The sequence below is a fragment of the Mchenga conophoros genome, linkage group LG23 (genome assembly GCF_057382185.1).
Source record: "Mchenga conophoros isolate Kocher_MC1m ecotype Shallow Benthic linkage group LG23, M_conophoros_male_GT1.1, whole genome shotgun sequence".
In the NCBI taxonomy this organism is placed as follows: Eukaryota; Metazoa; Chordata; class Actinopteri; order Cichliformes; family Cichlidae; genus Mchenga; species Mchenga conophoros.
In genome coordinates, this window is record NC_140547.1 from 1,161,370 (window position 1) to 1,188,566 (window position 27,197).

Genomic DNA, 27,197 nt, shown 5'->3' on the forward strand with positions numbered 1-27,197 from the left:
AGTCCCGATAAATCAAAGCACACGAGCCGAAGTTTAACGGGGGAAGAGAGCGAGCACTCTGCAACAGAGTCTGGGTCACATGGTCTCACGCAGCTTGAGCAGGGGGATGATGGGTAATTATGTCCACATAAGTCCTTTCCATGCTTCTTTGTTTGCTCTTTGTTCATGACATCATGCTCATCAGTGGATGATGCCCTTACCTTTATGTCAGAGCTGCAACACAAACTCAGCCTCACGCTTACAGCGTCGTTTAGTTTGACTGTGCTGAAGGTGCTGGAGGGTTTTTCCTTATTTTAATCTCATATGTATCTCACAGAATGAGCCAACATGTATTTTTTATTATCAGCTTCTCCTAAAAACTCTCTAAGAAGCGTTGCCAACATGGTGTAGCTGAAGTACAGACGGGAGGCAGAGCCTCCAGCTTCCAGACCACAGCTCCCAGTTTGGGTTTGGGAGAAGGACGCCCTCTCTACCTTTATGATGAGGCTTTTTTAAAGCTTACAGTCAGAGCTGGAGCAGTCATGCTGCAACAGGCAGCTGCTGGGGGATTCCCATGATGCACTGGGTGTTTCTTTATCAGTCACCTTTGTGTTTACGCAGCTCTCTGCATTTAATCAGTAGTTATTATTATTGTCTGGATCGCTTCCACAGCGTGTCTGTTGTCCTGTCCCCTCACACCCAACCAGTCACAGCGATTCTGTTTCAATTCAACTTTATTTACACAGCACCAAATCACATCAACAGTCACCTCAAGGCACTTTCTATTGTAAAGTAGAGCCTACAATAATACATACAGAGAAAAACCCAACAATCATATGAGCAAGCGCTTTGGCGACAGTGGGGAGGAAGAAACCTCTGGCAGGACCAGGCTCAGGAAGGGGCGGGGCCATCTGAGAGAAGGAAGACCTCCCTGGGCCAGGGTCTCTTCCTGTTTAAAGGGAGGTTTTCCTTCCCACCCTTGACAAGTGCTTGTTTGTAGCGGGTCATTTGATTGTGGAGTTTTCGCTCCATTATTGTAAAACCTTTTCCTCACAACACGAAGCACCTCGAGGTGACCTTGTTGTGTCGGTGCTATATGAATACAAATGAGCTAAACATATACTCACCAGAGCCTCTGACGGGGCACATCTCAGGGATCTGCCCTAAAGCCCAGCATCGTCCCGTCTCACAGCAGCACTGCATCTTGGTGTACTGACCAGTCAGATCTGCAGCACAGCGACCGTTTGCCAGAGCAGAGAAACAGGTTCCCGCACGCTGATCTGAAGAAAGAGAAGAATATCAGGTTGCTGAAAATACAGCAACAACTTAAAGACTTCATGCAAACAGGACAGCAAAACAAAGCTTTGTCGCAGGCCGCTGAGTTACGATTTAAAACATTCAAATCAACACAAGTTTAGGTCAGAAGGCTGTGCTGCCCTCTGTGTGGTGCCTGGGAGGAAGTTTCTTTATAGGTTAGCAGTGGGAAAGGTTGCCTGGGCTTTCAACTAACAGCAGGCATCTGAAGGGCCTCCAAAAGAGAGGTCTTATTTGTTACAGTCGGCCAGGTCGGGGTCAATGGGGCAGGATGTGGGGCGGGGCTTCAATGAGCGTATGTAAGGAGGTGACTGAGGGGGAAGCAAAAACCAAAAGACAGAAAAAATCAAGGCAAAGTGGCATTTTTATCTTTTTATAAACTGCAAGACAAACGTGAAGGAGATGTTTAAGAAAAGGAAAAACTAGGGAGCAGGGTGGGGGTCAGGGGCTGAGGGAGGAGTGCAAGTCGATTAACTCACTAATGAGCCAGCAGTCTGGAATTAATCAGTTCCATGTGGCGCAGTTCTTGCCAATTAGAAAGAACATGCGGTGCTGTGCTGCGAGACACATATACAGTGCAGCACGCAGGCTCATGTTTGCAGGCAGCACTGAGGTATACCTTCCATACATATTCACAAACATATGCTTTTCCACACATGCAAGTACACAGTGCACGCAACCAACTCCACAAACTATAAGATCCAGACGGTACGACGCAGCTTTAGGCACGGTGGAGGAGAAAGGGAGCGGGGAGGGAGGTGCTGATGAGGATGGTGATGACTTCGATTGGATCCAGATGTTGGTTTGCTCACTAGTGTTGCTCCAGTGCACGAGCATATGCTTTCATTTGGTGAGGTGTTTTTACAGACTGACTGACTGGACAGGTCTTCTTTTCTTTTTCTCTTCCAAACTTTCACTGTGTGACGGAGCATTAGGCTCTGATTACTGTCAGCGGCCCCAACAGGTCCCAGCGGTCCACTTCATCACAGCACAGCGCATCCAACAGAGACGAGAACAAACATGCTGCTTCTAAAACACGAGAGCAAACAAACAGTATGCTCTGTAAAAATGATTCACTCCTGTGAATTTACTCTAACCACAAAAACCAAAGAGATCATGTATGGAGCTGAGAGCCCAGCAGTCACATGTTGAGGAAACAAGCTCAGATTGTGTTTTGTTTTTAAGCCCAGTTTTGTGGGCTTTTTGATTGGTTGGGATAAGTTTACTGATCTCCTCTTGGTTTCCTCTCAATCGAGCCTTTCCAAGGATGTACAGGAGCAAGACCAACATCAAACCGCAACCACAGAAGTAAGGCTCAGGATGTGGATGTCAGAGGGATGTAATGGGGAAAATGGAGGAGGATGGGAGTGTGAGAGTACTCCAGTTTGGGTTTTTTTAAAAAGGAGACAGAATAAGAGAACTGTTCCACTTACAGATAAAATGAGCTCCAGAGTAAATCACTGAGCTGCTAGCTGAGGGAACGAGCTGTGGTGCGAGCCATGCTTCAGGCAGAAGAAGGACGGTGTGAGAGAGACGGGAATAAAGTGAGAGAATAAGGTCTTTAGGGGAAAGGAGAATAACGGGGCTGAAAGTGATAAAGGGAGAAAAATGGCCTCGTGTAAAGACAAACAGATGGAGAAGGACTGAATTCGGTGACCGGAGCACTGAGTCAGTGTAATACAAACATACCACAGACACGTGCACGACCCCTTTTTCATGTACGACGCTGACCAATCGATCTAAAGAAACCACATTTCTCTTTGAGAGATGGAGGTCGTCAGCACACGTATCGATTAGCAAGGTTTGAAGTCGTGCAGGGACGTACATTTCACTTCTCAGGCCTGACTTTAGAGGTCACAGCTTTTGTCTGAATCTCTTCGCTCTTTGTTTCTTTCACCGCGTGCTCGATGCTCAACAATCCCCTACATGACTGCGAGCTCTCTACCTGTGACATCTCCCGCGCTCTGTGTACGCGCCGTACGGATGCACACATCTGCACATCTGCGCGAGGCTCTTCTTGACATTTTCACACAAAGCTCCACTTTTTCCAAAACAAAGTCAGCGAGCCAAATACCTTCCACGGATGATGGATGACATATGTGAAACTAGGAAATAACTTAAATATAGGAATGTTAAGTTTAAGAAAGCACGATGGAAGCAAAGAGGCTGCTTTTCCCTCTGATGTCGTCCGTTTTGGAGCAAAATGACATATTAATGCTGAAGCTCCATATGGGGGGAGGATTGTAGGGGAGTCCATATGGGAACGCAGCAGAAAACGTGTATATATTAACTTTGTACTCGCTCATACTTTTTATTTAATCATGAAAGTGCCCCTGTTTGCAGTTTTGTCACATCATCACACACTGATTCCTAAAATGACGTTGCATACAGAGGCCACTTTCACAAGTAAATCATATTACGAGGCTCATAAGTCTTATAAGAATAAAATATCAACTGTCCCTTTGCATGTTTGCTAATCCTCGTCCATACGGTCTCCGTTAATACTCCAGAGTCTGACTCGACATGTCAGTTTGTTACGGACTGTGTGTGAGTCACTGTGTGTGAATGAGTCACAATGTTAGAGCATTAATCTGCTCTAACATTAGAGCAGATTAATGCTGTCAAGGACAAATAATGTGTGTAAGTTTGTTTTCCCGCACATGGCGACCACAGGTCTGCCGCTCGATTCACCAGAACTCCACTCACAGGAAGCGGCGAAGGAGGGAGGGAGGGAGGTTACCAGCCAGATGTGGAGCTCTTAGCGAGCCAGGGGGCGAGGAAGTGCACAACTGTAAGAGAAAGAAACGTCGAAACTGTTTATGTGTGACTCACCCACACATCTGGAGCCATCTGTGCTGGAGATGTAGCCTCGTGGGCAGGTGCAGACGTAGCTACCGGCGGTGTTGGTGCATTCTCCTCCGTCGCACACACCGGGAACGGTGCTGCATTCGTCGATGTCTGAAAGAGGCCGTTACATCATAAATACCTCCGTTCATCTGATCGTGGAGCACATCTGCTGATGTTCAAATGTTCAGTTCTTTGTTAGGATGCAGTAGCACGCTGCAGTAAAAGTTTATTACACTGGAGCAAGAGTTTCTCCCAAACCAAATGGATCTGCAGCCTGACAAAGTGGAATTACTTCACTTCTGGTTTGTTCTGTTCTGGCTAAAACTCGAGCTCATCAGCCAAACGTGTAAATAGCAGGAACAATCACGCAGTAAACCACACGGCTCGGAGAAGGAAAGCACATCCGGCTGACCAATGCATCAAGGTAACATCAAAACAACCAATCAGATTACAAAATATCAAACAAACAGAAGAAACTAAGAACAACAATCACAGGCTGGGAACGGGACATGTGCAGACTAACACAGAACCTTTTCATGCACGTCTCCCTCGCTCTTACATTTGGTGTCTTGGCCGTGGTTAAGCAGAAAAAGCTGAAAATGAAGCCCTGTTGGTGGACAGCCTGCACTGCCAGCCGAGCCTCCAGCGTGGCTGCCAGTAAGTGTATGAAATAAGCAAAGAGAATAAATTCATGCACAGTTAATGTTTCCGTTAAAATGAGTCCTGTTGTGCAATGAAAAAAAGAAATAAACAGTACGGGGTAAATGTAGTAACCACAGTTGCTTTCAGTCTAGAAATTACGACTCGACTTGAGGCTAAATTCAGAACAGGATAAAAGCCAAACGCAGCACGGCGGGACTCAGACTTATGCTGGTCTGAGAGCATCGAGGTACGACAGCGTCGAGCTCAAGTTGTATTATCCTGTGAGAGAGGTCCTTGTTGCTCCATGATGAGGGAACCCAAAGTTTTATGGTGTGTTACGCTTATTTATCCATATATGTAATTACTGTATAATTACAGCATCGGTGCAGCTCGTGCAGTAACACACAAGCGAGTGTGCTGAATGCGATCAGCTAGAAAAGTGAAAAGCGTGGTGTAAGTGTTTGTCTTTGCAGGAGTGAAGAGTGTGTAACTTAAATCCACGCGTCCTTTGTCTCTATGTGCCTGCATCTCAGTGTGCAGCTACAGGCTGTCCTCCCCCTGCTGAAGGCCGAGGTGAGGCTGTAAAAGCCCAGGCAAATAAACCTTACGTCAGCAACAGCAAGCCAGACGTTACTCCAGCGCTTGAGGGACTGCCTGTGTGTGTGAAAGGAAACGTGTGTCACCTGAATAAATGTCTGCGAACAGCCATCGAGTCTGCTGCGTGTGCACGACTGTGTGTACACGGGAAAAACTCCCACATACATGTAGATAAGCTAGAGTGCAATATTCATTTTTTAATCTAATTGCGACTTTTATATGTGAAAACCGGAGTAAATGCATGTGAATCTGAGGGCAACAGTGAGGTCTGTGTGCAGTGATTAGGTCTCCCAGATGCTGTTAAGTGTTTCTTTGTTCAGCACTAACAGCTGGTTTTGAGCCAAAGCCTTTCCACTGTATTTATGGAAGAAAAATGAAAGGCGAGGCAGAAACAGGGTAAGGAGGGTAAAAAGCAGAGGCTGTTAAGCAGACCGAGCTCAGAAAACAACAGGTGTCCCGGTGGGTTCAGGTACTGTGTGATCAGACACCCACGACATCTCAACCGCTCCAAAACACGACTCCTCTAACAATGAAAGCTCTCATTGTGGCCGCTTGTTCAATAAAACGCTCCCACAGGATCTGGTCAGATTGTGCGGGAGATTTCACTAAACACGGGTTTCCTGCGAATCTGTGACGTACACGCCACAATTGTCCTTTTGTTTTTTACAAGCTTTGCAAACACTAAACTCTTACTCCTTCACTCTGCACGAGTCAAACAAACAAATGGCAATATAAATAATGAAATCAACAAAACAGCACGAGGGCTCGTTTTTCAACCAAATTTCAAAATAATTGAATAATAAGACCAAAAGAAGTCGTTTGCCGAACATGTTTCACACGACACACCTTATTTCAGCTGTTTTCTGAGGATAAAACCAATTTCATTGCTGTCACCTGCTATTATTATGATCATACCTACTCATATTCTGTTACTGCTTCAGTCCCAAAGGATCCCAAAGTCTCAGGCAGGCTGTTGCCAGACAGGCAGCAGGCTGCTTTCACAATAAATATGTGCTCAAATGTCTCCCAGGCCACATCAACGAGTGGTTTGAGTAATCAGATTACATTGTGTCTTGGTGGTCATCTATGCTTTCTATGATCTGATTGCCCAAGAGCAATTTTACAATGGGAAATATTTGGTGGGAACTCTTGTGGTGCTTTGACCAGCACTAAAGAAATAAAGTCATCCCACAGTTCACACGCGGCTCCTCTTCTCTCTTCTCATCGCTGCGTTCATGCTGCAGATGTCAATAAAGTTGTGGTTGTGAAACTTTAGCATCTGGTTCAAGGCTCCAGCCAGAAGTACAGAGGATGAGCGCGTATTTCAAACCAGCAGGTAGTTTCACAGTTTTCAAACAGCTCAACAAATATCACAAAACATACACAGTGTTTCTGTGCAGCTGGGCCCACAACACGTCCACAAGCTAGAGGTACAGAAGCTTGTGGACAGACAGGGAGCAACAAAAGGAAATAAGAATAAGATAAATAAAGATGAAATACGTGGGGTTAGGGTTACCCAACCCTACAACCGTCGAATAAACCCTAAAAGGAGGTGAAAGGTTGCAGTGATGCATCCTGTTGGGACGGGTGCAGCGCAAGCTGTGGTGTTCATGGTCAGTATTAGGCTAAATCACGGGTACTAGATGTTAATTCAAATTTAAGATGATCATCTGCTTATAGGTCACAAGTCACAACTACTGGAGTTCATTAGACACATTTTCAGTTTTGTGATTATTTTACCCAGGCTGCACTGCTGCACCACATATTCCCCATGGGCCAAACCCCAGTCTAACAGGCCATGCGGAGATGTGATAATTGCCAACACTTGGTGACAAAAAGCTTACAAAGAGCTGCTAAATCTAAGATTATGGGGGGTTTGTGTCCACCTTCATAAACCTTAGAACAGGGGTGTCCAACTCCAGGCCTCGAGGGCCGGCGTCCTGCAGGTTTTTGATGTGTCCTTGATCCAACACAGCTGATTGAAATGACCTCCTCAACATGTCCTGAAGTTCTCCAGAGGCCTGGGAATGAACTAATCATTTGAATCAGGTGTGTAGACCCAGGGTGAGATCTAATACCTGCAGGACACCGGCCCTCGAGGCTTCGCTAAAATCACGTCTGTGACTCTGGTAGATTCAGTGAACTCATCCGCCTCATTTCCTGCTCCATTCACGGAGACATGAATTACTTTTTGTGCGTGACGGTAACTGCCTCTCATGAATCTGAAGGTGGGAACCAAAGTTCCCAGCAAATATAAACAGTTGTGTTCGTCTGGTATCTGCTGCTGCTGTTACTCCTGCTCATGAAGCAGGACAATGATTCACACGCTGTGCACCCGCGGTCTTGTTCAGCAGAGTAAATGTCATCTGGCTCAAACAGTTTCTGTAATCCTCTCAGACGACTACGAACACATCGGCTTCGGTCCAACAGACACAACCCCTGCCTCGCTAACTGTCCGACTGTTTAACCTGGGCATCGTTTAAATTCCACCCAATCGACACGCTGTAACGTGATCCCGCTTGTGTGCGTGCACGTGCTTCAGTGTGTTTGTGTGTATTTATGCGCACATGTCAGGACTACTTTAACTTTGGATACGTCTCCGCTTTTAAAGCGCCTGTGGAGATTTGTCGAGCCAATCCCAGCAAACCCGGAGTTATCGTAAAGTACACAGTCTCGACTGCCTCCCTGTTAAATCAACAAAATCTCATTTACTTTTAGAGGTTTTTTGTTTTTGACACGATTGTGTCCATTTAATGCGTTTGGTTAATTATCTGTAGCCACTAGATGCAGATTAGCACCATGAACTCAGGAGGAAAACAATGCCTTGCTCAAGAACGCTTAAGAAAGATAGATGGGAACTTATCTGACTTACTCGCTGCTCACTTTATTTATGCAGATTTTTTCATATAGTCGTTCTAAAATATTCCTAGCTCTTACTTAGAAGGCTTACCTTCACATTTGTGGGTGGTTTCGCTCTGACGGTGGCCAGCAGGGCATTTACATTCATAGGAGCCGACGGTATTGATGCAGTTGCCCCCAGAGCACAGCCCTGGCACTGCCTGGCACTCGTCCACATCTACAAAAAGGAAGCAAAGACACTGAAATGAATGACAAGCAAACGCACATGAGAACAAAGGTTGTAGTAATTACTGGATCCCCAAAGTTTGGGAGGCACAGCGTCTTATAAAGATGAAACCTGCACAGACTAACTTCAACAAGATGCAGCGTTCATGGTGTCAGTTAATGACAGGATCTTTTTGTGTCTGGCAAATACTCTCTCGCTGTAACTCTCCTCTGGTTTTTCTTTTTGCTAAGAGAATGAGTTAAAACAGGCAGTGACTTGGCACCGGCTGCAGAGTCTGAGACCACATCCAGAAAGACCCGCTTCAGCTCTTGCCTGAACAGGAAATGGCTTTTTAAATGTACATTTTTCCCAGCATTCAATGTGAGTCACTTTTACCAGTATTGGGAATATGTCAGTGGGCGTACTCCTTTCAACATAAAAAAATACAAATGGGAATACCTCTGATGTTGTCTGGGGCCGACCACTAAGTAGAGTCAGAGCACCGTGAGTGGCTAATCCCTCAAAAACACCGAGCAACATGAATAAATCTGCATACAATGCTGCTTTAATGGGAAACAGTTTGTTCAATCATGAGCTCTCCGTGGCACGGGCTGGGAAAGAAAGCAACTACTGGCCAACGTCCTGACGCGGAGCCTGGAGCTCAGTCCTTACATTTGGATTCAGAGTCATGTGTGCTTTGTGCTGCTGCCAGAGAGACGCTGCTCCTGGCTCTCTGGGCATTAGGTATCTTTAGTGTGTGAGTGAGTTAAAGACAAGAAAAAGACAGAAACAGATATTCTGAGAGAGATGGAAGCACAGACACAGACTCCTGGAGAGGAGTTAGTGACACATGAGCAACCTGGCAACAAAAGAAAGGAAGCTGAGGAGCTCAATGGAAATCATACTGGTTCCACATCCTTTACATTTGCCAGTTACCCCATAAATAAGACAATTATACATATAGATGAGTGAACTGTGGAATTACCATCTCATCAGACACACTCGGCCTATACTGGAAATAATTACTGCTACACGCAGCATTCATCCCAGCTGTGTTTGAGGTGATAAGCTGAATACTTACCGTAAGCATCTACCAGCACTCTGACACTTGTGTGTCTGGACTTTCTGGGCCTTGCTCTGCTCTACAAGCGATGCACTATGTCACCTGACAGAGGCGAAACTAGCAAAAACTGCATGCATCTGCACACAGCCGGCTTGAAGCTGTAAAGAAATAAAGCTGTAGCTAAACAACAAGCATCTGCATGCATCCTGTCAGTTATTAGGTTTAAGGCTCTGGCTTTAGCTGAGTTTAGCACTAAATTATATTATTTAAATTAAAGTCTACACTGTCCCACCAGGATGAAGCAACAAAGGGCCTGACTGTGATCATTCTGCAGTGGACATGACCTCCACATGAGGCAAACATGGAGAAGGCCTCAGGTTATAAGATATGCACGCAGAGGGAGTCCGGTTTTATCTGGGGGGGTGTCGATCAAAGAGGGGGACTCTCAGTTCATGTTACTGTCGCTCTGCTCGCCTGATTTTATCACTGTGTTATGTCCACACTGCATGTGTTAAAGAGCAGTAATGGCAAAGGGATCCGTGTGGATGCTTTGTGAGGGTGCAGTTCTCGGTGGAAGCAGTTTGCTGTTACTGAAAGCTGAAGACATTCCCGTTCCCTTAAGCCTCCATCCTCTGTGCAGAGATTACTTGAGGTTGCCTGAGTTCAGAAAAATGTATCTCAGTGCCCGCCCACTTCGAGTCGGCTGAATGTGATTCTTTGCTCTTTGCCTCGCTGTGACCGTGAGCGGATCCTAACCTGGGATTGGTGGATTGGACTTTTAGTTCGGAATGCCTCCGATTTTGTTTCTGTCTGTGTTTTGATTCTGTTTGTTATTCCAGCTTTCCCAGTGTTTTCCTGTCTTTCTATGATGTTTAGCATGAATCTCGTCTCTGTGTTTGGTATTCACTTCTGGTCTACTTCCTGTTTGAAGCTGAGTTTGCTGTTGTTCCTCGGTGTTTGTAACTGCCGGCACCTTGTGTTGATGGCTTTCACGTGTATTCTGCTCCCTCGTGTGTGTCGCTGTGTAACCCGTCCCCTCTTTGTCAGGTTGTTTGGTTGTGTTCCCTTTTGTGCATCCCTCCTTGTATACAGCTCGTGCATTAGCCAAAATAAAAGCCTCCTTTCATTTCATTCATTTTGTTCTCACTACATGCATTTAGTACCTCACTAGAAAACAAGCCTTCATGTGTTGTTGAGCCATCCCACAATGTTTAAAAGATCCTCCTTTTACATTATGGAGCTGCCTCTAAGTGGTTAAAGATCCTTCAAATATTCTAATGAAATGAAACTTTCTGTTTTCGTAGCTTATTAGGTTGTGGATGCACCAAATCTGGTTCACTATCAGGACAAATCGCTGGAAAAAAACAAAACAGTGTTTGAACTTTCCTCAAAGTTTTTCCCATTAGGACTGTGAAACTAATAAACTAACAGGCTGAGGCTTTATTTCCTCAGCATGTCACACATTTGCAGCAAATAGTTCAAAACAACCAAACTACGTGTCGGTCGACTCCTGTCCTTTACCGTTCGTGGCCCCGTCACGCGTGCGGCGTCACCGCTCCGGCACCGCACCGACAGCTTCAGCTAAATTAAGACCTTAACGGGAAAATACAAGCTCGTATCCGGACTCCTGTGTACATGTAAACACGCTCTGTGCTGTTATCACTAGTCTGAGGATGTTGTACAGCTGAGACGATGATGGATAAAGTGATGGTTTGGATGTTTATCGTGCTGTGTGTGCGTCTGTGTGCGTGCGTGTGTTATTATGTGCGTCCTTTTTCATCTCTGTTAACATGAAGCGGTGAAGACGTTCTGCCAGGTGTGTAGACAAGAAGAGAGAGAGCGAGGTCTGACCTTGGCAGGCTCCAGTGCGGATGTTGGGTATGAAGCCTCGTCTGCAGGGGTGGGGCTGGGCAGGACACTGCTCGCAGGGGTGGCCCCACGCTCGGCCAATGGTAGCGCAGCACAGAGTTTTGGTGCAGACGATTCCACTGAGCTGGCCCTGACACATCTGGTTGTTCACCTGGGTGAAACATGGCCCCGTCCTGTAGTCTGCAGTTTAACAGTGAGATCAATCCTTTGTTAATTGGTGGCTGACCTAATACTTCATTGATTAATGATAAAGCAGTGATTCATTTCCTGCAGCACATCTGGTGCAGGATTAAATGAAACCACACAGTACATTAATGAGACATTTCTAAATGCAGGAGGTATATTTCCTGCAAGTCTTCCTGCCTCTCTTTGTTTACTACATGTTGGTGCAACATTTTGGAGAGATGACTCGCCTTTCAAACACATGCCTGCAGTTTCGTTTCTTTAAACGTATCGAGCACTGGTTTAAAAACAAGAGGAGACAAGTTTAGGAGTCCAAGACTTTCGATAAACAACAGGAGGCTTGGTTCCACTAAAACAGGTTAGTTCAGATTTCAAGGTTTCAAACATTAGCTTATTAAATTTGCTCACATTAGGCTGTAAAAGTGGTTTCACTCAGCAGGAATTTGGCAATCTGATAAGAACAACTTCTGCGTATTTAGAGCCTCTATTAGAACCACATTCAACGGACAAACTGAAGCACGTTTCAGCTCTTTAACGAGGAGCTGACAGCAGGCTAAACAGTGGAGCTTATAATTTCCGCCACAGCTATGACTCAACCAGCTAAATAACTGCCACAGAAGAAATGAAAGGGCCTTTGAACACTTCTGTAATCTATCGTGGGGACAATGCCTTTTATTTTGGCTGTGCAAAAACACATTGCTGCTAATGACCGACACTAATGTTGTGTTTGAAATGAACACGAGCATCGCAGACGTCAGACTGATTCGTGCAGCTGTGACAAACTGAGCTCACAGGTTGCAGAGCTCCGGTTTGATCAGTTTATCATCAAACTTTACTGAGGACACCAGTGTAAGTAGTTCGCCGCACACACCCCTGGGCTTTGTTTTTGGACATGCTTGTATTTTTCTAGACATTCAGAACTACACACACATGGTAACAACGGCAAAAATAATTGCACGAGAAAAGCACTGACCACTCGTGCTGCACTGCTGCCTGCCAGTGTAAATGGCATAATCTTGTTAACTGCACTTCACAAATCAGACTCGGTGAGCTCAAGCTGAAACCATTTCAGCAACACGACGTTCATCCCCTCAGTCACATACAGCCTAATGATTGCTTCTCTTGTGGGAGAAAGCCTATTAAGTTCTCTGCAGTGGCGCCAAACTTAATATAGCCTTCGTTAAAAGAAAAGTACGAGAGAAAAAGAAGCAGATTGTTAGATTGACTAACAATGAAATGAAAGGCTAACTGCATGGTTGGCTCGCCAAGGCTGTGACAGAGAAAGAGAGCTGCCCGCTCAGCTCTGAAGGACAAAACGAGATGAAAGATTGGAGGATTCGAGAAGTGGTGGCTGTCATTCTCCAGTCTTGTTGCCCTTATTCGTTCCTTGTGCCATATGAAAGGGGATGACAGAGAATGGACCAAAAAGTAGGAGAGGCAAAAAAAAGAGCAGAAAGTAGGTCAAACTGAGCACGCAGCAGTTTGCAACTCTCACCCATCTGTCTTCGTTCTCTTTGTCTACTTTAGCTCTGTTTGTCTTTCACTCTCGTCTGCTTCCTGCTTGCCTCCCTCATCTGCTCTTTGAGCTTTCATCTTCATGTGACCTGGTGTCACATGGCCGACTGTATGTGATGCATTTTTCTCATGGTTAGCTCTAAAGCAACACAATGCATGCAAACGCCTCTGTGCACAACAGAAAACGCACATTTAATTCCAGATTAAAAGTGAATAAAACAGAAAAAGAATAAAACTGCTGGTAATTTATAATTTACATTTTTTGTCAATAAATCCAGTGCAATCAATGATAAAGGTCTAACTGATAACACTGCTCTTTATCAAAAAATACTGGTTTCTGAACAACTGTGACATAGAAGAATAGCTTCATACACACACACACACACACACACACACACACACACGCACACACACAGACACACACAGACACACACACACACACACAGACAGACACACACACACACACACACACACACACACACACACACACACACACAGACAGACACACACACACACACACACACACACACACACACACACACACACACACACACACACACACACAGCGAGTTGAAAGACAGATAAGAGAAGCAAACAAATTCCGATTGCTTTATCCGTTAAAACCAAACTGTTTAAATTGACATTAAAAAAGAAACAAAAGGAAGAAAATCCAAATAAAAAAATAAAAGTCTGGGTCTTCCAGCCTCCTGTGTTTCATTTTGTCCCTGCATCAAAAATAAATGGACTCTCTCACGCTCAAGTCATCGAACAACACTGCATAACCAAACGCAGCGGCCAAGTTCATCAGCGTATTCGTCTCTGCTAAATTAAATATATATGCATGCACATTCTTTCTCAAGCAATGCCCCACTGTTGACGGTCTCTGACACACATTAACACACAAGAATGCGTCTGCTTGTCTGTGTACATGATGGAAAACACAACATCTGCACGAGCTGCAGCGTTTAGCCAAGCAAAGACTGGAGCAGCAATCACAGCTTAGCTGGAAAGAGTACCGGAGAATAAAGCTCTCCTGTGTGTGTGTGTGTGTGTGTGTCTGTGTGTGTGTGTGTGTGTGTGTGTGTGTGTGTGTGTGTGTGTGTGTGTGTGTGTGTGTGTGTGTGTCTGCTTAATGTGACTGTTGCACTTCCACCTCTGTTGGCTTATACAGTCAACCATCAAACACTGTTAACAGAATGCAAGCTTTCACATATGATCTTGTTTTATTAGTAAATCCTGTCTGGGGCTTAAAGCACTCTAGGCAAACACTTTCCCATCAACTGTCTCCAACTGTAGGATCACAAAGATGAAGAGGGCACGGGCCTGAGCACTGGGAGGAAAAGAGAGGGGAAGACAAATGGCACAAGGGAAGAAAAAAAAATCTAATTTCAGACTCATTAATAATCGCTGAAGTATTTATAAAACTCCCAGGAGGGAAAGTCTGGGAAAATAAGAAACCCAGTAGGGTTTTTTTCATGGAAATCAGGCTATTATCATTTATACATACTTGCCTATGACAGGAGTTCAACAAGTCAAATGAATAAAGCGTGTATACAAAAGCCTTTGAATGTGTATGTGCGCGTGTTTACATATCTTTGTAGGGACCAAACATTGGATGTTTACTATCCGGTCGTTAAGTGATGACGCGACGAATCCTACTTCCGGGCCTAAAGTAGTCTGCGTTTAATATGGCTTTTGTGTTGTTAACATGTTTAATGTTTTGTATTTTCTTCTATTTGATCTCCAAAAGCTCCTAAAACAGTCAGTGATCACTGTTGACCTCCCTCGGCTTTTATTACCACTAATCATTTATTTAAGCTCAGTTTTTAAAACCTTAGGATGTAACTACAGCCCAGCCCATGCAGCAGTATATGAATGACTAACCTCGTATTGTGGATGGATTATCTCAGTTGTTCTCCTGGCTGAAGTTTGGTCCTTTTACAGCATCCTGCCATGCGATTACATTTGTTCCTGACCACCGAGAACACTCACGTTAACTTTTATCGAGTGGAAAAAAAGTTAGCTTGTTTATATTATGCTAACATAGCTGTGTCGCTAGCGGTCACGTAGCACATCATTATATACCAGCTAGCCAAACTTCAGTAACCCTACAAACGTCACTGCTGTTTAGTTTTCTGTCTTCATTTATGCTGGAAGTGATAACAGAGCTGTACGTTTTAATTTGTTTCCAAAACCCGCAGTCAGGACATGCTATATTGTATTTAGATAGAAGCTAGCGAGCTAACTCCCTGCTAACTTCTAACTCCGTTAAATGTCATAAATTCCGTTTTCATGGATGCCTGGATGTTAAACTCAATTGTTACACCTGGTAGAGCAGAACGCTGATCATTTTATTAAAGATGAAAGACTTTAGACAGTTTTTAACTCTCAGTAATGCCACAGTGATCGTTTGATATATGGACCTGCAGCGGAGTTTAGGTCCAGACACGGCTAGTGTCAGACTTAACAACCGGATACTCGTAGGGACCAAAGTGCCTGTCCCCACGAGTCTGAAGACATTTTTGGGACTCAAAATGAGGTTGTAGTGTCAGGCTTGCAATTAGGTTATGGTTATGGTTAGGCGTTCATTTTTGATGGTTAGGGTAAGCGGCTAGGGAAAGCACTATGCCAATTAGATGTCCCCACAGAGATATGAAAACCAGCTCTGTGTGTGCATGCGTGCGTGTGTGTGTGTGTGTGTGTGTGTGTGTGTGTGTGTGTGTGTGTGTGTGTGTGTGTGTGTGTGTCGAGCACACGTCTGGCGGGTCTTGTGGAATTTCTGATTGCAGCGTTTTGTTTGTGTTTGTGTGTCCTTCTGCTGATGTGGATGTAAATAAATGATTCAAATGTGTGGGCTTGTTTGTTTACATGCGTGTGATTGTGAGCATGTCTGTCCGTGTCTCCCGGCCAACCATAGCAGTCTCTGTTAGTCTTATCAGTGCCATTATCAACAGGCCTGAAATCGCTCTTTTCCTTTAGCCGTAATGATTCTTTAAGGAGCCTGTTCCTTTCATTTCTTCCACACTGAAAAAGCAGCCGCTCAAACGTGACTAAATGTTTAACGCACACAAGAAAGTCCAACAACTGTGGGAGAATGGCAGAGGGAGAGATAAACCCTCAGCGTTCAAGATCTGATAGCCTTTTGCCTCAAGCAAACTGTGTAAAGGCACAGCTCACACAGCCATGCCAGTATCCAGGAGAGGCTGTGGATGCTGCACTTCCTGTTATTGTTTCTATATCGCGCCCATTGTACTGTACAATGTATTTGGAGTTCTGCAGCTACAGTATTTTAGTCTGCTTTAGGAAAATTGTCTAACAGTGGAACAATAATCCTCACTCTCATGAATGCAAACAGAGTCAGAGTCAGTCAAGTGGGCTCTAATCTGCATCAACAGCTGCCATTCATGAGCCGTTCTCCTTCCTCAGCAGTGGGAGAGTCTTTGTAGCGTTTTTTTAAAACTGGAGCAAAACTAAATCGGTCCATTTTTCAACCAGCCAATCAGAGGCGGCCCCCGCCCACCACCACGGAGCAGCGATACTTAAATGCTGATATGAATGAGATGGATCGTTACACTTAGCGTCCCAATGAAAGCAGACACTAAAACAGCTAGTGAAACGTGACAGTCCTAATTATGTTTAATAAATACAGGATGATTTCACTCAGAACATGTAATCATAAAAAGTATCTGGATGAAGGACAGGATTGGTTACGCCAGAGTTCACAGAGTTTGCACATTTTTAGCAGTTTTCTGGCCTCTCGGCTGATATTTGCTCCTTAGTGGTTCGATTTATTTTAGCTTTTACTGCAGAAGTTTCTGCGTATGCACCATTAAAAGGCTTTCTGCAGGTCAAATTTAGCCAGGCTCCAAAGTGGCTGACTCTCGCTAAATTGTCACCGGGGGATATTTTCCACCCGTGCCTGCTCCAGCGCCCCCACACGCCCAGCGGTGCAGCCATCCTGTCCAGCCATGTTCTGTCCGCTCTTATCCAGAATCAATAGAACAGAAATAGCACAACTTCCTACAAGTCCAGCACCTCAAATGCCCCTGACGTCAACACTCGCTGATGTACAAAATTGCTCCTCTGTGATTCTTGTTATATTTGGGCTGGACTGGAGACAAACTGGCGTTTGAGACTTTATAGGTCTGCAGAGACCGACCGATTGGACCAGACCTGGAACAGAGGAGGCACAAAGTTTCAGACTCAGCTCGTTCTTACTGTGCATCATACATGAACACAAAGGATGACCACACGATTAACGTTGTGTGTTAATGTCAAGCTCATCGATGTTATGGCCAAACATTAACTCACATGACGCTGCAGGTTTCCCTGCTTGGACAGATATATGGGTACACACATTTGTATCCATCAAATAACCATGGCGACTGTACAGATGATATATGATCCCCAGACCTCGAGCGTAGGCTGTTCGCGCATAGCTGCACGAGCTCACGCTCCCCACGCCCGCCGGGGCTTCCCATGAGCCTGTCACACACGGCGTTCACCATACTGGTTGACTTTCACTCCCTCCATAATCACAGCTCATCAGCAGTCTCCTCACTGCATCACACAGTAAATCTACTGACTCATGGCCTCAGTTACACAAACTCTAAAACCGCATGCAGCCTTATGGCGAGCGCACCCGAGCACACACCAGGGACACTGTGGCCTTTTCAGGCCAAACCCAAAGTTAAAAAATTACTGCTCAGACTTGCAGGATCATTTTTGGACTTTAAATTATTGTTATGGTCAGCGTGACAACACTGCCCCATCCATCCATCCATCCATCCATCCATCCATCATCAACCTAGCGTCATGGAGGACAACCGCTGCTCCTCAGTATCAAAAGGAGGTAGTTTTAGTAGTAAGGATGCATCTTAGGCACATCCCTTTGGAAGTTTACCGGACACGCCCAACTGGGAGGAGACCCTGGGGTAGATCCAGAACCCTGTGGAGCGATTATTTATTCGTCTGGCGTGGGAATGCCTCAGGCTCCCCCCAGGAGGTGCTGGAACGTGTTGCTGGGGTCAACAACATTTGAGATGTTTATCCTGCTGCCATCGCCACTCGACAGCTCATGGATGCATGGACTCAGAAACAAATATATATATAAAGTCATTTTGCTTTAAGGGTTTACAAAGGAAGTCAGTTAAAAATTAATTTAAACTTTAATACCTGATCTTCAACCTTCATGCCAGCAAGAGACACTCTTCATGTCTCGTAGTCATAAGATTCCCTGTTACTCTATTACTATTACTTTCAATCTGAAGCAGCTACAAGGCACCAAAAACACTTGCAAGCATTTCTCTTGTGATTTCCTTAAAGTGCGTTGGTCCCCCGACTCCTTTAACAAGGAAAACATATACCCCCCACCCCCAACAGCCTGTGTGTACACAGCTGGGGAGTCCATTTTCTCACCCCGGCCCACCCATCCTCTTCTCCTCCACCGCCCCTCTTTCTCTTGCTCTGATTTCCTACCTTGTCCCACTTCTCATCAGGAAACATGACGAGTCCATAAGGAAACTTTCCTTTCTTAGTCCTGTGGGGTTGTTTTGGTGTGTGTGTGGGGGGGGGGGGGTCTTTATGACCAGATGTTGTGCTGACAAACTCAGCACTGACGGTGTTGTAGTCTCTAAGAAAACAGGAACCAAGACTTTTAACACGGTGGGAAAAGTGTTCAAAGAATCTGATTAAGCTGACAGGTCGTCCAAAAGAAGCTACACATGTACACACACACACACACACACACACACACACACACACACACACACACACACACACACATCTGCAGAAGCATGAAGTGATTACAGGCTGAGAAGTTATCCTGGCCAACAGCAGGTGGGAGGAAGAAAGACAAAAAGGGGAGAGGATGATGAAGGTCAACAAAAGGTAACGTGACAGAAAGTATCTGACGATTCTGTTTTTCTAACAAACTGAACAGAAACGACTGGAAATTAAGAAATCGACCACGGCGATCGTTCTGTGGACCTTGGGACTTACTTCCCTGCCATCACTCCCCACAGCACACATACCACAGGATACGGTTCAAAGCGCAGGACAAACACCCACTGTCTGTCTGAGCTATGAAGTCATCCACCTTAGAAGAGCCTGAGGTCTCACCAGCTCTGCTGATAGGAACAACACTCAGTCACAACATCAAAGCTTTCCTGGTTTGATAGCTTTCCTAACATTAGTGCATGTGCGTGGGTATGAGGGGCATTGACGAAAGACAGATCACTCCTCCAATCCAAGAGGTCCGCTCGAATTATAATACGCCAAATACACACAAACCTCTTATTTTCAGTTTTTAGCCATTTTACTCTGTTACAGTGTTAAAGTAGCTGCTGAGAATCAGTGCAGGTGTACAAACAATACCTTAATTTACCCAGATCATCTCAACAGCGTCTTTGGGCGCGAAACAAAAAGCAGGCACACAGATTATCATATCATTCAACCACAGCAAGCATAACGACAGCAGGGTGTACTGTCTTTGTTCCTCGTGGTTTTCCCACCAAAGTCCGAGCGGGGATTCATATTTGAAGGCCTCCTCTAAGGAAGAGAATCAGTCACACAGTATAAACACAGCAATAAGGATGAGCGCTCACCTCTCTCGCACTGCGGGCCAGTGAAACCGTAGACACAGGCACATCTGTTGGGCCCGATGCAGCGCCCACCGTTCTGGCAGCCATTCTCACACACAGCTGCCCGAGACAGAGGAAAAATGGATCCAGTGAGAAATACAGACTCTCTTTAATTCTTTGTTTCTTATAGAAATGTCGCGACCGCATTCTGTCTTGTGTTTGTAATGAATGCTTCTGCTTGTACGCTCAGCAGGTAAAGACAGCAGCAACAGGCCTGTTGGCGTGAGCTTCAAATGTCCTCGCTTCTGTTCTTATGAGGTTTAAGCGTAAAACTGTGACCAAAGTTCTGCAGACTTGAAGAATATCAAACATTCTTCTAAACACACGTGGTCTGCGCAGCACACAAGACACTAATGCAAGTTACACATATGTGCATGCACAGCGCACCGCCCCGCACCCAGGCTCAGCAGTTTTGCACTCACGTTGTCCGCAGTGGTTGCCGGTGTATCCTTTTGTGCACAAGCAGGAGTCCTCGGCGCAGCTGCCTCCGTTCATACACCTGACATTACAGGACTGAACTGTAAGAGAGAGGAAAGGTTTGGCTCAGAAGGCCCATCAGCAGCTCCGTCTGAACACCTGCATTTTAATTAAATATGGATTTTACACATGTTGGTAGTTTACACATGTTTGGAGGGTTCCGATTAACATACACTGTTCAAAAACACCCCAAGCTACAAATCCGGAGCTAATCATACGGACTGGGGTTAGGCAATATGTCAGGCCAGCTGAAGGCTACAGCCAGTCAGGAATTTGCTGAAAAGAAAACTGGGGGAAGGGAGCAAAGAGAAGAGCGCACAAGAAGCAAAGAAGAAGAACAAAAGCCAACAGGGTGTGAAGAAGAGTACGAAAAAAGAGCCATAAGCGGAGTCTCTGTAAAAACCTTCCAGGCTGTCAGACTGCTTTGGTCGAGAGGGTCAATGTGACGATCTCGAACACGTAGGAGCAGCTTCCTTTAGAGCAGCTAATTGGCGCTCCTGGCCGACAGGCAGCTTCTGCTGAGCCAGCTTTTGACTGAACGTAGCAAAGCAGAGACGCCGACGTTGATTTTATTGTCCTTTAGTCCTCCTTCCCCTATAAACTCTGTGCCTTTCATGCTCTTCTGTTTTTATCTGAATCTTAAGTTCAACATTAATTTCCTCTCTCTTCCCTCCATCTGTCTGTGCGCGTCTGTCTCTCTTTAACATTTCTGGCATGCAGCGCTCTGCAGCAGAGGGGAAATGACTGAGCTTCCCCAGAGCTGACTTTGTCTAATGAGACTTTCTGAGTTTGCACACTTGCCAACAGGAGGTATTTCAGCCACTATAATCCACCCACTTACTCTGACTGTACCCAAACACACTAACTATGCCTTGTGTGAATCATAATGAAGGAATACGCTCTGAGGTAGCTTTTCATTTTGAGATTCCTGCCTTACTGGAAACTCGCGCAGCCAGCACCAAGTTTTAGTGTACATGAGTCAAAGCACAATGGCACGAATCCTTGGATCTGGATCCTGTGCAGTTTTGGAAAATGTAAGGCGAGGTATTTTTCACAGGAATGGTTTACAAAGCTCTCATTTGTTCCATAGATTGAATGCATCTAGAAGTCCCAGTTAGCTTTCTGACGTGCAACTCTTGGCAGGCTCCATGCACAGATCTGGCAGAAGCTCATTCTGTCTGGACTGCTCCTCATAGCAACACATGGTGATAAATGAAAGCAAATAGTTTGGGACTCTGGAGGAGCCTGCATTTACAGGTCAGTGTACTAGTGGGCTGCCTCTGTCTTTCAACGTTCTTCTTGTTCATCCTTTAGGGAGTCGGGTACGGCCTTGCTCCCAGCTTTCAACCTTCAAGATGGAAGATTACAGCAACTGTCTGTAAGGCCAGCAATAGAAGCAGTCATGTGAATCATAAATAATGACTGCAGTGAGTGATTACAATTTTCCCCACCATGAAACAAACCGTGGAGAAAACCCCCTAAACTCAGGGCTCCTCACAAAAACATGTTTTTAAATAGGTCCAGGAAGAGCAGGAAGACTTTGGCTAACAGCAAGAGACGCTGTAGTGTGAGGCTCTCTGTCTGCTTATCATCCTCTGCTCCTCAGGAGGATAAGAGGCTGCTGACTGAAGAGAGAGACACTGGAGGTAAGCTTTCATGTCACGAGCTTTCTCTGTTACAGGAGCTCATCTGAAGGAGCAGGAGCAGGAGGAGGAGAGGAATGACCACATTTGGACACAGAAAATATGATCTCATTGGATAGCTTCTCCTCATGACGCTCCATCTCCTGCAGGTGGAAAGAGATGGTCTGCCCCAATGACCCGTGCATGGGAAGCTGGACGTGCAGAGCAGCATGATTGGGAGGCTGTGTGTGTGTCATCCAAAGAAGCAGGGGTGCAGGGTTGTGGCAGCACAATGCGCTTCTGTGTTCTGGTTGTATCGTCGGTAAGCTGCTCACATCTGGGTGTTTTTTACGAGAATCTGAGAAACACAGGAAGTCGAGGCTCGCGTGTGAGTGTGTGTTGGAGCTGAGCGGGAGTGTGATGGAAAACTGAGGTGCTTTATAGCTATGTTGTGTCCTGATTTACACACCCCAGAGACCTGTGACAAGTCCCCGTGATGCAGTGAAAACAAAGGTTGCACAAGATGCTCTCAAAGCAGCTCCGACCACAAAGGAGTCTTTGAGTTCCAGGAAATAACCCTCCCCAACTTTTGTTTAGTTCTGCACCTCGCTCAAGTCATCAATCAGCTTTTGGGTTAATGAGAACAACTCTTTTGTTTTATTTGCATTTTTAAACTTTACACCAAACAGCACAGAGACTCACTTCTGTGCAAGATAAAACTGCAGTGGAGCGGCTGGTTTCAAAGCCGCACTCCTTTCCTTTCATGGAATATGATGTTGGTTTCAAGCCTGAATGATCGTGCTGGTTCTTTAGCACAGACGTGACTGACCCGAGACTCTGACTGCATTAGCAGATAAGCCGTATCGTAACTGCCTTTGGATGCTTTTTCTGTTTGGACTGCTGAGTCAAACTGTCAACCTCAGTTTCCCATGAAACACACTCAGACGTATCCTCCATGTGTGATAGAATAACTACAGGATCATTTACTCAATAAGCCTCTAAATCTGCCTGTGTGGGTTCCAGCTTTACTTCTTATTAAAGACAGCACACACTGGTTGCAACACCAGTGCCACAATCTGGAGCTGTTACAGTTCTTCTCAGTTGCTTTGGCACAAAACTCCTGAGATGCAGTCGAGCTGTTTGAAATCCTTCGAATCAGCGCGCAACGTGTCTCCTAGTAGAGCAGTAAGGATGTGTGGCAGCGCAGCAAACAGGAAGACGTCAGAAATAAGAAGATGCAGAAAAAAGTGCAGGTGATACACACACACACACACACACACACACACACACACACACACACACACACACACACTCTCACACACACACACACACACACACACACTCACACACACACACACACACACACACACACACACACACACTCACACACACACACACTCACACACACACACACCTGTGGTGAAGTGAAAGACAGGCTGGCCCTGTGTTGTTACTCAGATGTACAAATTCACACAGAAATGCTTTTTTCTCTCTCTTGTTGTTACTTTGTATCAGTATTTTAAGTCCTTTTACTGTGTAATTTGTATCTGTGTGCAGCACTTTGGCCAATCCTACTGTTGTAATGACATGTGCTATATAAATAAAATAAACATAAGCAAACATAAACAAAAGCGTGTAAACTTTTCATTGTTCCTGTTAATAGTTTAGGGGCAGCGTGGACGCGAGGTGGTTAGCGCTTGTTGCAACCACCTTTGGGAGGATCTTTCTGTGGGACGTTTCCATCTTATGCTGCTAGGACATCCTGTAAAAGCTTCGATCATTCAGAGAAAATATCTAAATATTTGGGTTACCTACGTTTACACAGTGTCAAAGGAATTTGTCATTTTAGTGGCACTGACTTATTCATTGAAGCAAAAACCTCATTTTAACAAATGAATTCATGGTTTGGGGCGAGCTTCAGGTTTTTCTAAGTATGCATGTTTTGCAGCTGAGAAAAACTGTAATGCTGGTTAAAGCCCGGCAGTCACCTGAGAGCAGTTTAGAGGTCGGACAAAGACCAGTGACTATAGTGGCTCTTTAAGCGAGCCATGTAAACATAATCATGTCTGACTGAGACTTGATCAAATCTGCGTCTCTCCAGCCCCAGAGCTCAGAGACAGCTGTTTCTCAGCATCAGCACATCTCTGGTAACGATTCTGTAATTACGGTTATTGCGAGACGAGGTTTTAAAGACACCCCAGCACAGCTGCTCTGCCAGAACTCGGCTGCTAACAAGGGCGACTTGTCTGGAAGCGACGCGTACTTTCTGGTTATCGATAAATGTGACTCATTTATTCGATCAGCCTGCTTTCACACACATTCAACATTCCTTCTTCTGGACATGTGTACGTTTCCCAAATCCTGCCTGGCCTTGTTTCCTGGCAAACACGAGATTCCAGGAAGAGCTAGTTAAAAAATATCACGGCCATCTGTGTGGACGCAGCAGTCATCACAGACACGTGGGTCACGTGAAGGAAGTCACAACTGTGCTGCTAATTTATGTAAACCTCTGCGTTCCACAGGCAAGACGTGAAACATGAAAACACTATCTATAACTCTGGAGAGCAGGGTGCTAGAAGTGGGCCGTATAATTAAGGCGGAGGAATTGGCATTTAAAAATGGAATTCCATAGAGCTGCAATTTGTTTCCAACTGCACTGAATTATCCTGTTAAATGATGGACTCTGGCCAAAGCTGAATTAGGGAGTTTGCATATTTGGGACGACAGCAGCCACACAGAGAGTGTAGATGAGCCCTGTGAGACTGCTGGGGTTAAAAAGCCTTTTAAACTGCAGAACTGGCTCAACAAGTCAAGCCTAACAACCGACTATGGACAGAGCTACAACAGCAGAGCGGACCTCTCTTTGGTTGGGTCACCAGCTGGAAGCTTTTCCTTGGAGGAACAACGACCCAACAGCTCATATGAATACGGTTTCTTTTAAATCGCATGCCAACAAAGTTACAGCCTTTTTACAACTCAGGTGACATTTTCTAAACAAAGCCAGTTTCTTCCAGCTGAGAGCTTTTTTGAAGATTAAGAACGTTTTCTTATCTGCTGACTTGTGGAAAATAATTCCTGCTTTCATTTCACGCAGGCCTGATTGTGCAGCAGCCTTTATTTTGGAATCACACAGGCTCTGCTTTCTCGTCTGCTCGCTCAGAAAGCAGCAGTTCAACCACTGACTGTGAAAGGAGGATCCACTGTGGACAGAGAGAGACACACTTACACCTACAGCCGGTTCACAAATGATTCCTGACTGTGGGCTGTGGGGCAGAGCTGGACTCCAAAGAGGAGCAACAAGAACATGCAAACTCCTACCGGTTGATTCAGACCTCTGTGCACGCTCTTCTTTATCACTCGTTCATTTCTTTTTGGAGGAGAAACTGGCAGGAAAGGTTTGGCAGGATTATAACTTCATGTTTGAAATTACAGAGCAGAAGTTACAACATGATCCTCGATCGCTTTGGTAAACTGACTCATCTCTGGCCATAAAGTTGTTTGACCTTTGACCCTGATTACTGCAGCCACAGAGGCCAGCGGACGTTCTTGCACGGTCACACGCTCCACACTTTTAGCACCTTTTCCATCAACCAATCACTGAGCTGTAACGTTGTGAGTAAACTGGTCACGTGGCCGTTGCCGTGGGTACACCCGGCTCGGGGAGTGCGACAGGAAGTTTGGTCCAAGCTCTCCCACTAATCTCTCACTTCACTTCCACGCCCCTGAGGAGCATGACTTCATAGCCAGAGCACAGATTTCACTGCACATCTGTGCGTGTTCTGCCAGACAGGTCAAAGGCACGTTTCCCTCACCCCGCCCTCCAGCCTTCTCCTAATCGTTACTTATGGCAGGAAGAGATCCTGTTTTACAGCTCTGAGCCAAATGATGATGACTGTGTGTGTGAGACGCATTTTTCTGTCTGTTTGGATTTCGCTTCGAGTGTCTCTGCCTCGCTGTGTGCGCCGTGTGTGTTAGTGGGCTTGGAGGAATGTGAGTCTGTGCAAAGGGTCTGGCAGGGCCAGGCGTGACTGATGAGCTGACTTTGGCCCACTAAAGCAACGAAGCTGAACGCACTGCATGCGACTTAACACACACCAACACAACTTTCTTGCTCCCACAGTGGTGCTTAACAACAATGTTTGCAGTGTGTCTTGCACATATTAACTTTATACTGAAAAGCCGCACACTGTGCAGTAATCTCATAAAGACAAACATGATTTCACACACTCTGTATGTGAAGTACAACACTTTGCTCCAAACACACATCCTGAGTGGTCTGTAAGTAATCCAGCAGACTGAGCCGGGCAGCCAGACTCTCCACGTTAATCCTGACAAACCCTTTGACCTGAGCAGGCTCCACACACTGCTATTACACGGGCCTGAGTGTTACTATAAGAGTAAGGTGGGACAGAGACGTGTGGCAGAGGAAAAGAAACACTTCACAGCTTCGAACAGCAGAGTGAAGTAAGGCCTGAAACCATGCAGAGGACTAAAGGAAATACACCATCTCTGCACTTTCCACTATAACAGTGACAGCTGATTATTTTGCTTGTGCTAGTAAGGAAACATACAAGTGGACGCCATGCTCTCAAGCAAAAGGCTTGAATTTGAAGAAAAAGAAACCACCTCATGTTTAGGACTTGATACAAGATACATGTGACTCTTACATGATGTCATTTTACATGAATTTGGTACCCGACTATTTGCAGAAACAGCTACAGGTTTTCTGCTTCTGAATAACTCGACGGGTCTTCTCATATTTATGCTAAGATGCTGCTGGCTACGTCCTGCTTAGATCTTCTGTGTATCGAGTTTTCAGAGGTTTTAATCTTCGGCAAAGAGAGAAAGCGGCTTTGTTTGATTTACTTAATCTACTGCTACAAATGCCAAATCAGCCAATCACATGGCAGCAGTTTATTTAAGTATGCAGACCTGGTGATGATCTGCTGAAGTTCAGACTGAGCATCAGAGTGGGGAGGAAAGGTGATTAAAGTGACTTTGAATGTGTCATGTTTGTTGGTGCCACACTGAGTATTTTCCACACAGTCACGGTTTACCAAGAATGGGCTGAAAAACAAGGAGCATCACGTGAGTCGCAGAACTCTGGGAAATGCTGTGTTGATGCCAGAGGACAGAGAAGAATGACCAGCCTGTTTGGAGCTGATAGGAAGGTAACGCTGGACAGGACGTCACTCCTGTCAGCTAACAACAGGACACTGAGGCTCACGCTCACCAAAGCTGGACAACAGAAGATTAAGCAAAGGTTTCCTGGTCTCAGTCTCTGCTTTGGCATTAAGGTGGCAGCGTCAGAGTTTGGTTTAAGCAGCATGAAAGGATCCTGCTTTGGTTGTGGTGTAACAGTGACGGCGATACTGTTTGATACA

General features: G+C 45.4%; 1 protein-coding gene across 3 annotated transcripts in view; it reads right to left on the reverse strand.

Annotated features, from left to right (window-relative positions):
• The window catches only part of fbn3 (fibrillin 3), a 65,339-nt gene that overhangs the window by 26,857 nt on the left and 11,285 nt on the right, over positions 1–27,197 (reverse strand). For all 3 annotated transcript variants that reach the window (XM_085264098.1, XM_085264099.1, XM_085264100.1), the window contains exons 5-10: positions 20,137–20,232; positions 19,679–19,774; positions 11,358–11,555; positions 8,330–8,455; positions 4,126–4,251; positions 1,107–1,259 (exon numbers count right to left, since the gene is read on the reverse strand). In XM_085264098.1, coding sequence (XP_085120224.1) covers positions 1,107–1,259; positions 4,126–4,251; positions 8,330–8,455; positions 11,358–11,555; positions 19,679–19,774; positions 20,137–20,232 — 795 coding nt within the window. The remainder of the gene's footprint in view (positions 1–1,106; positions 1,260–4,125; positions 4,252–8,329; positions 8,456–11,357; positions 11,556–19,678; positions 19,775–20,136; positions 20,233–27,197) is intronic.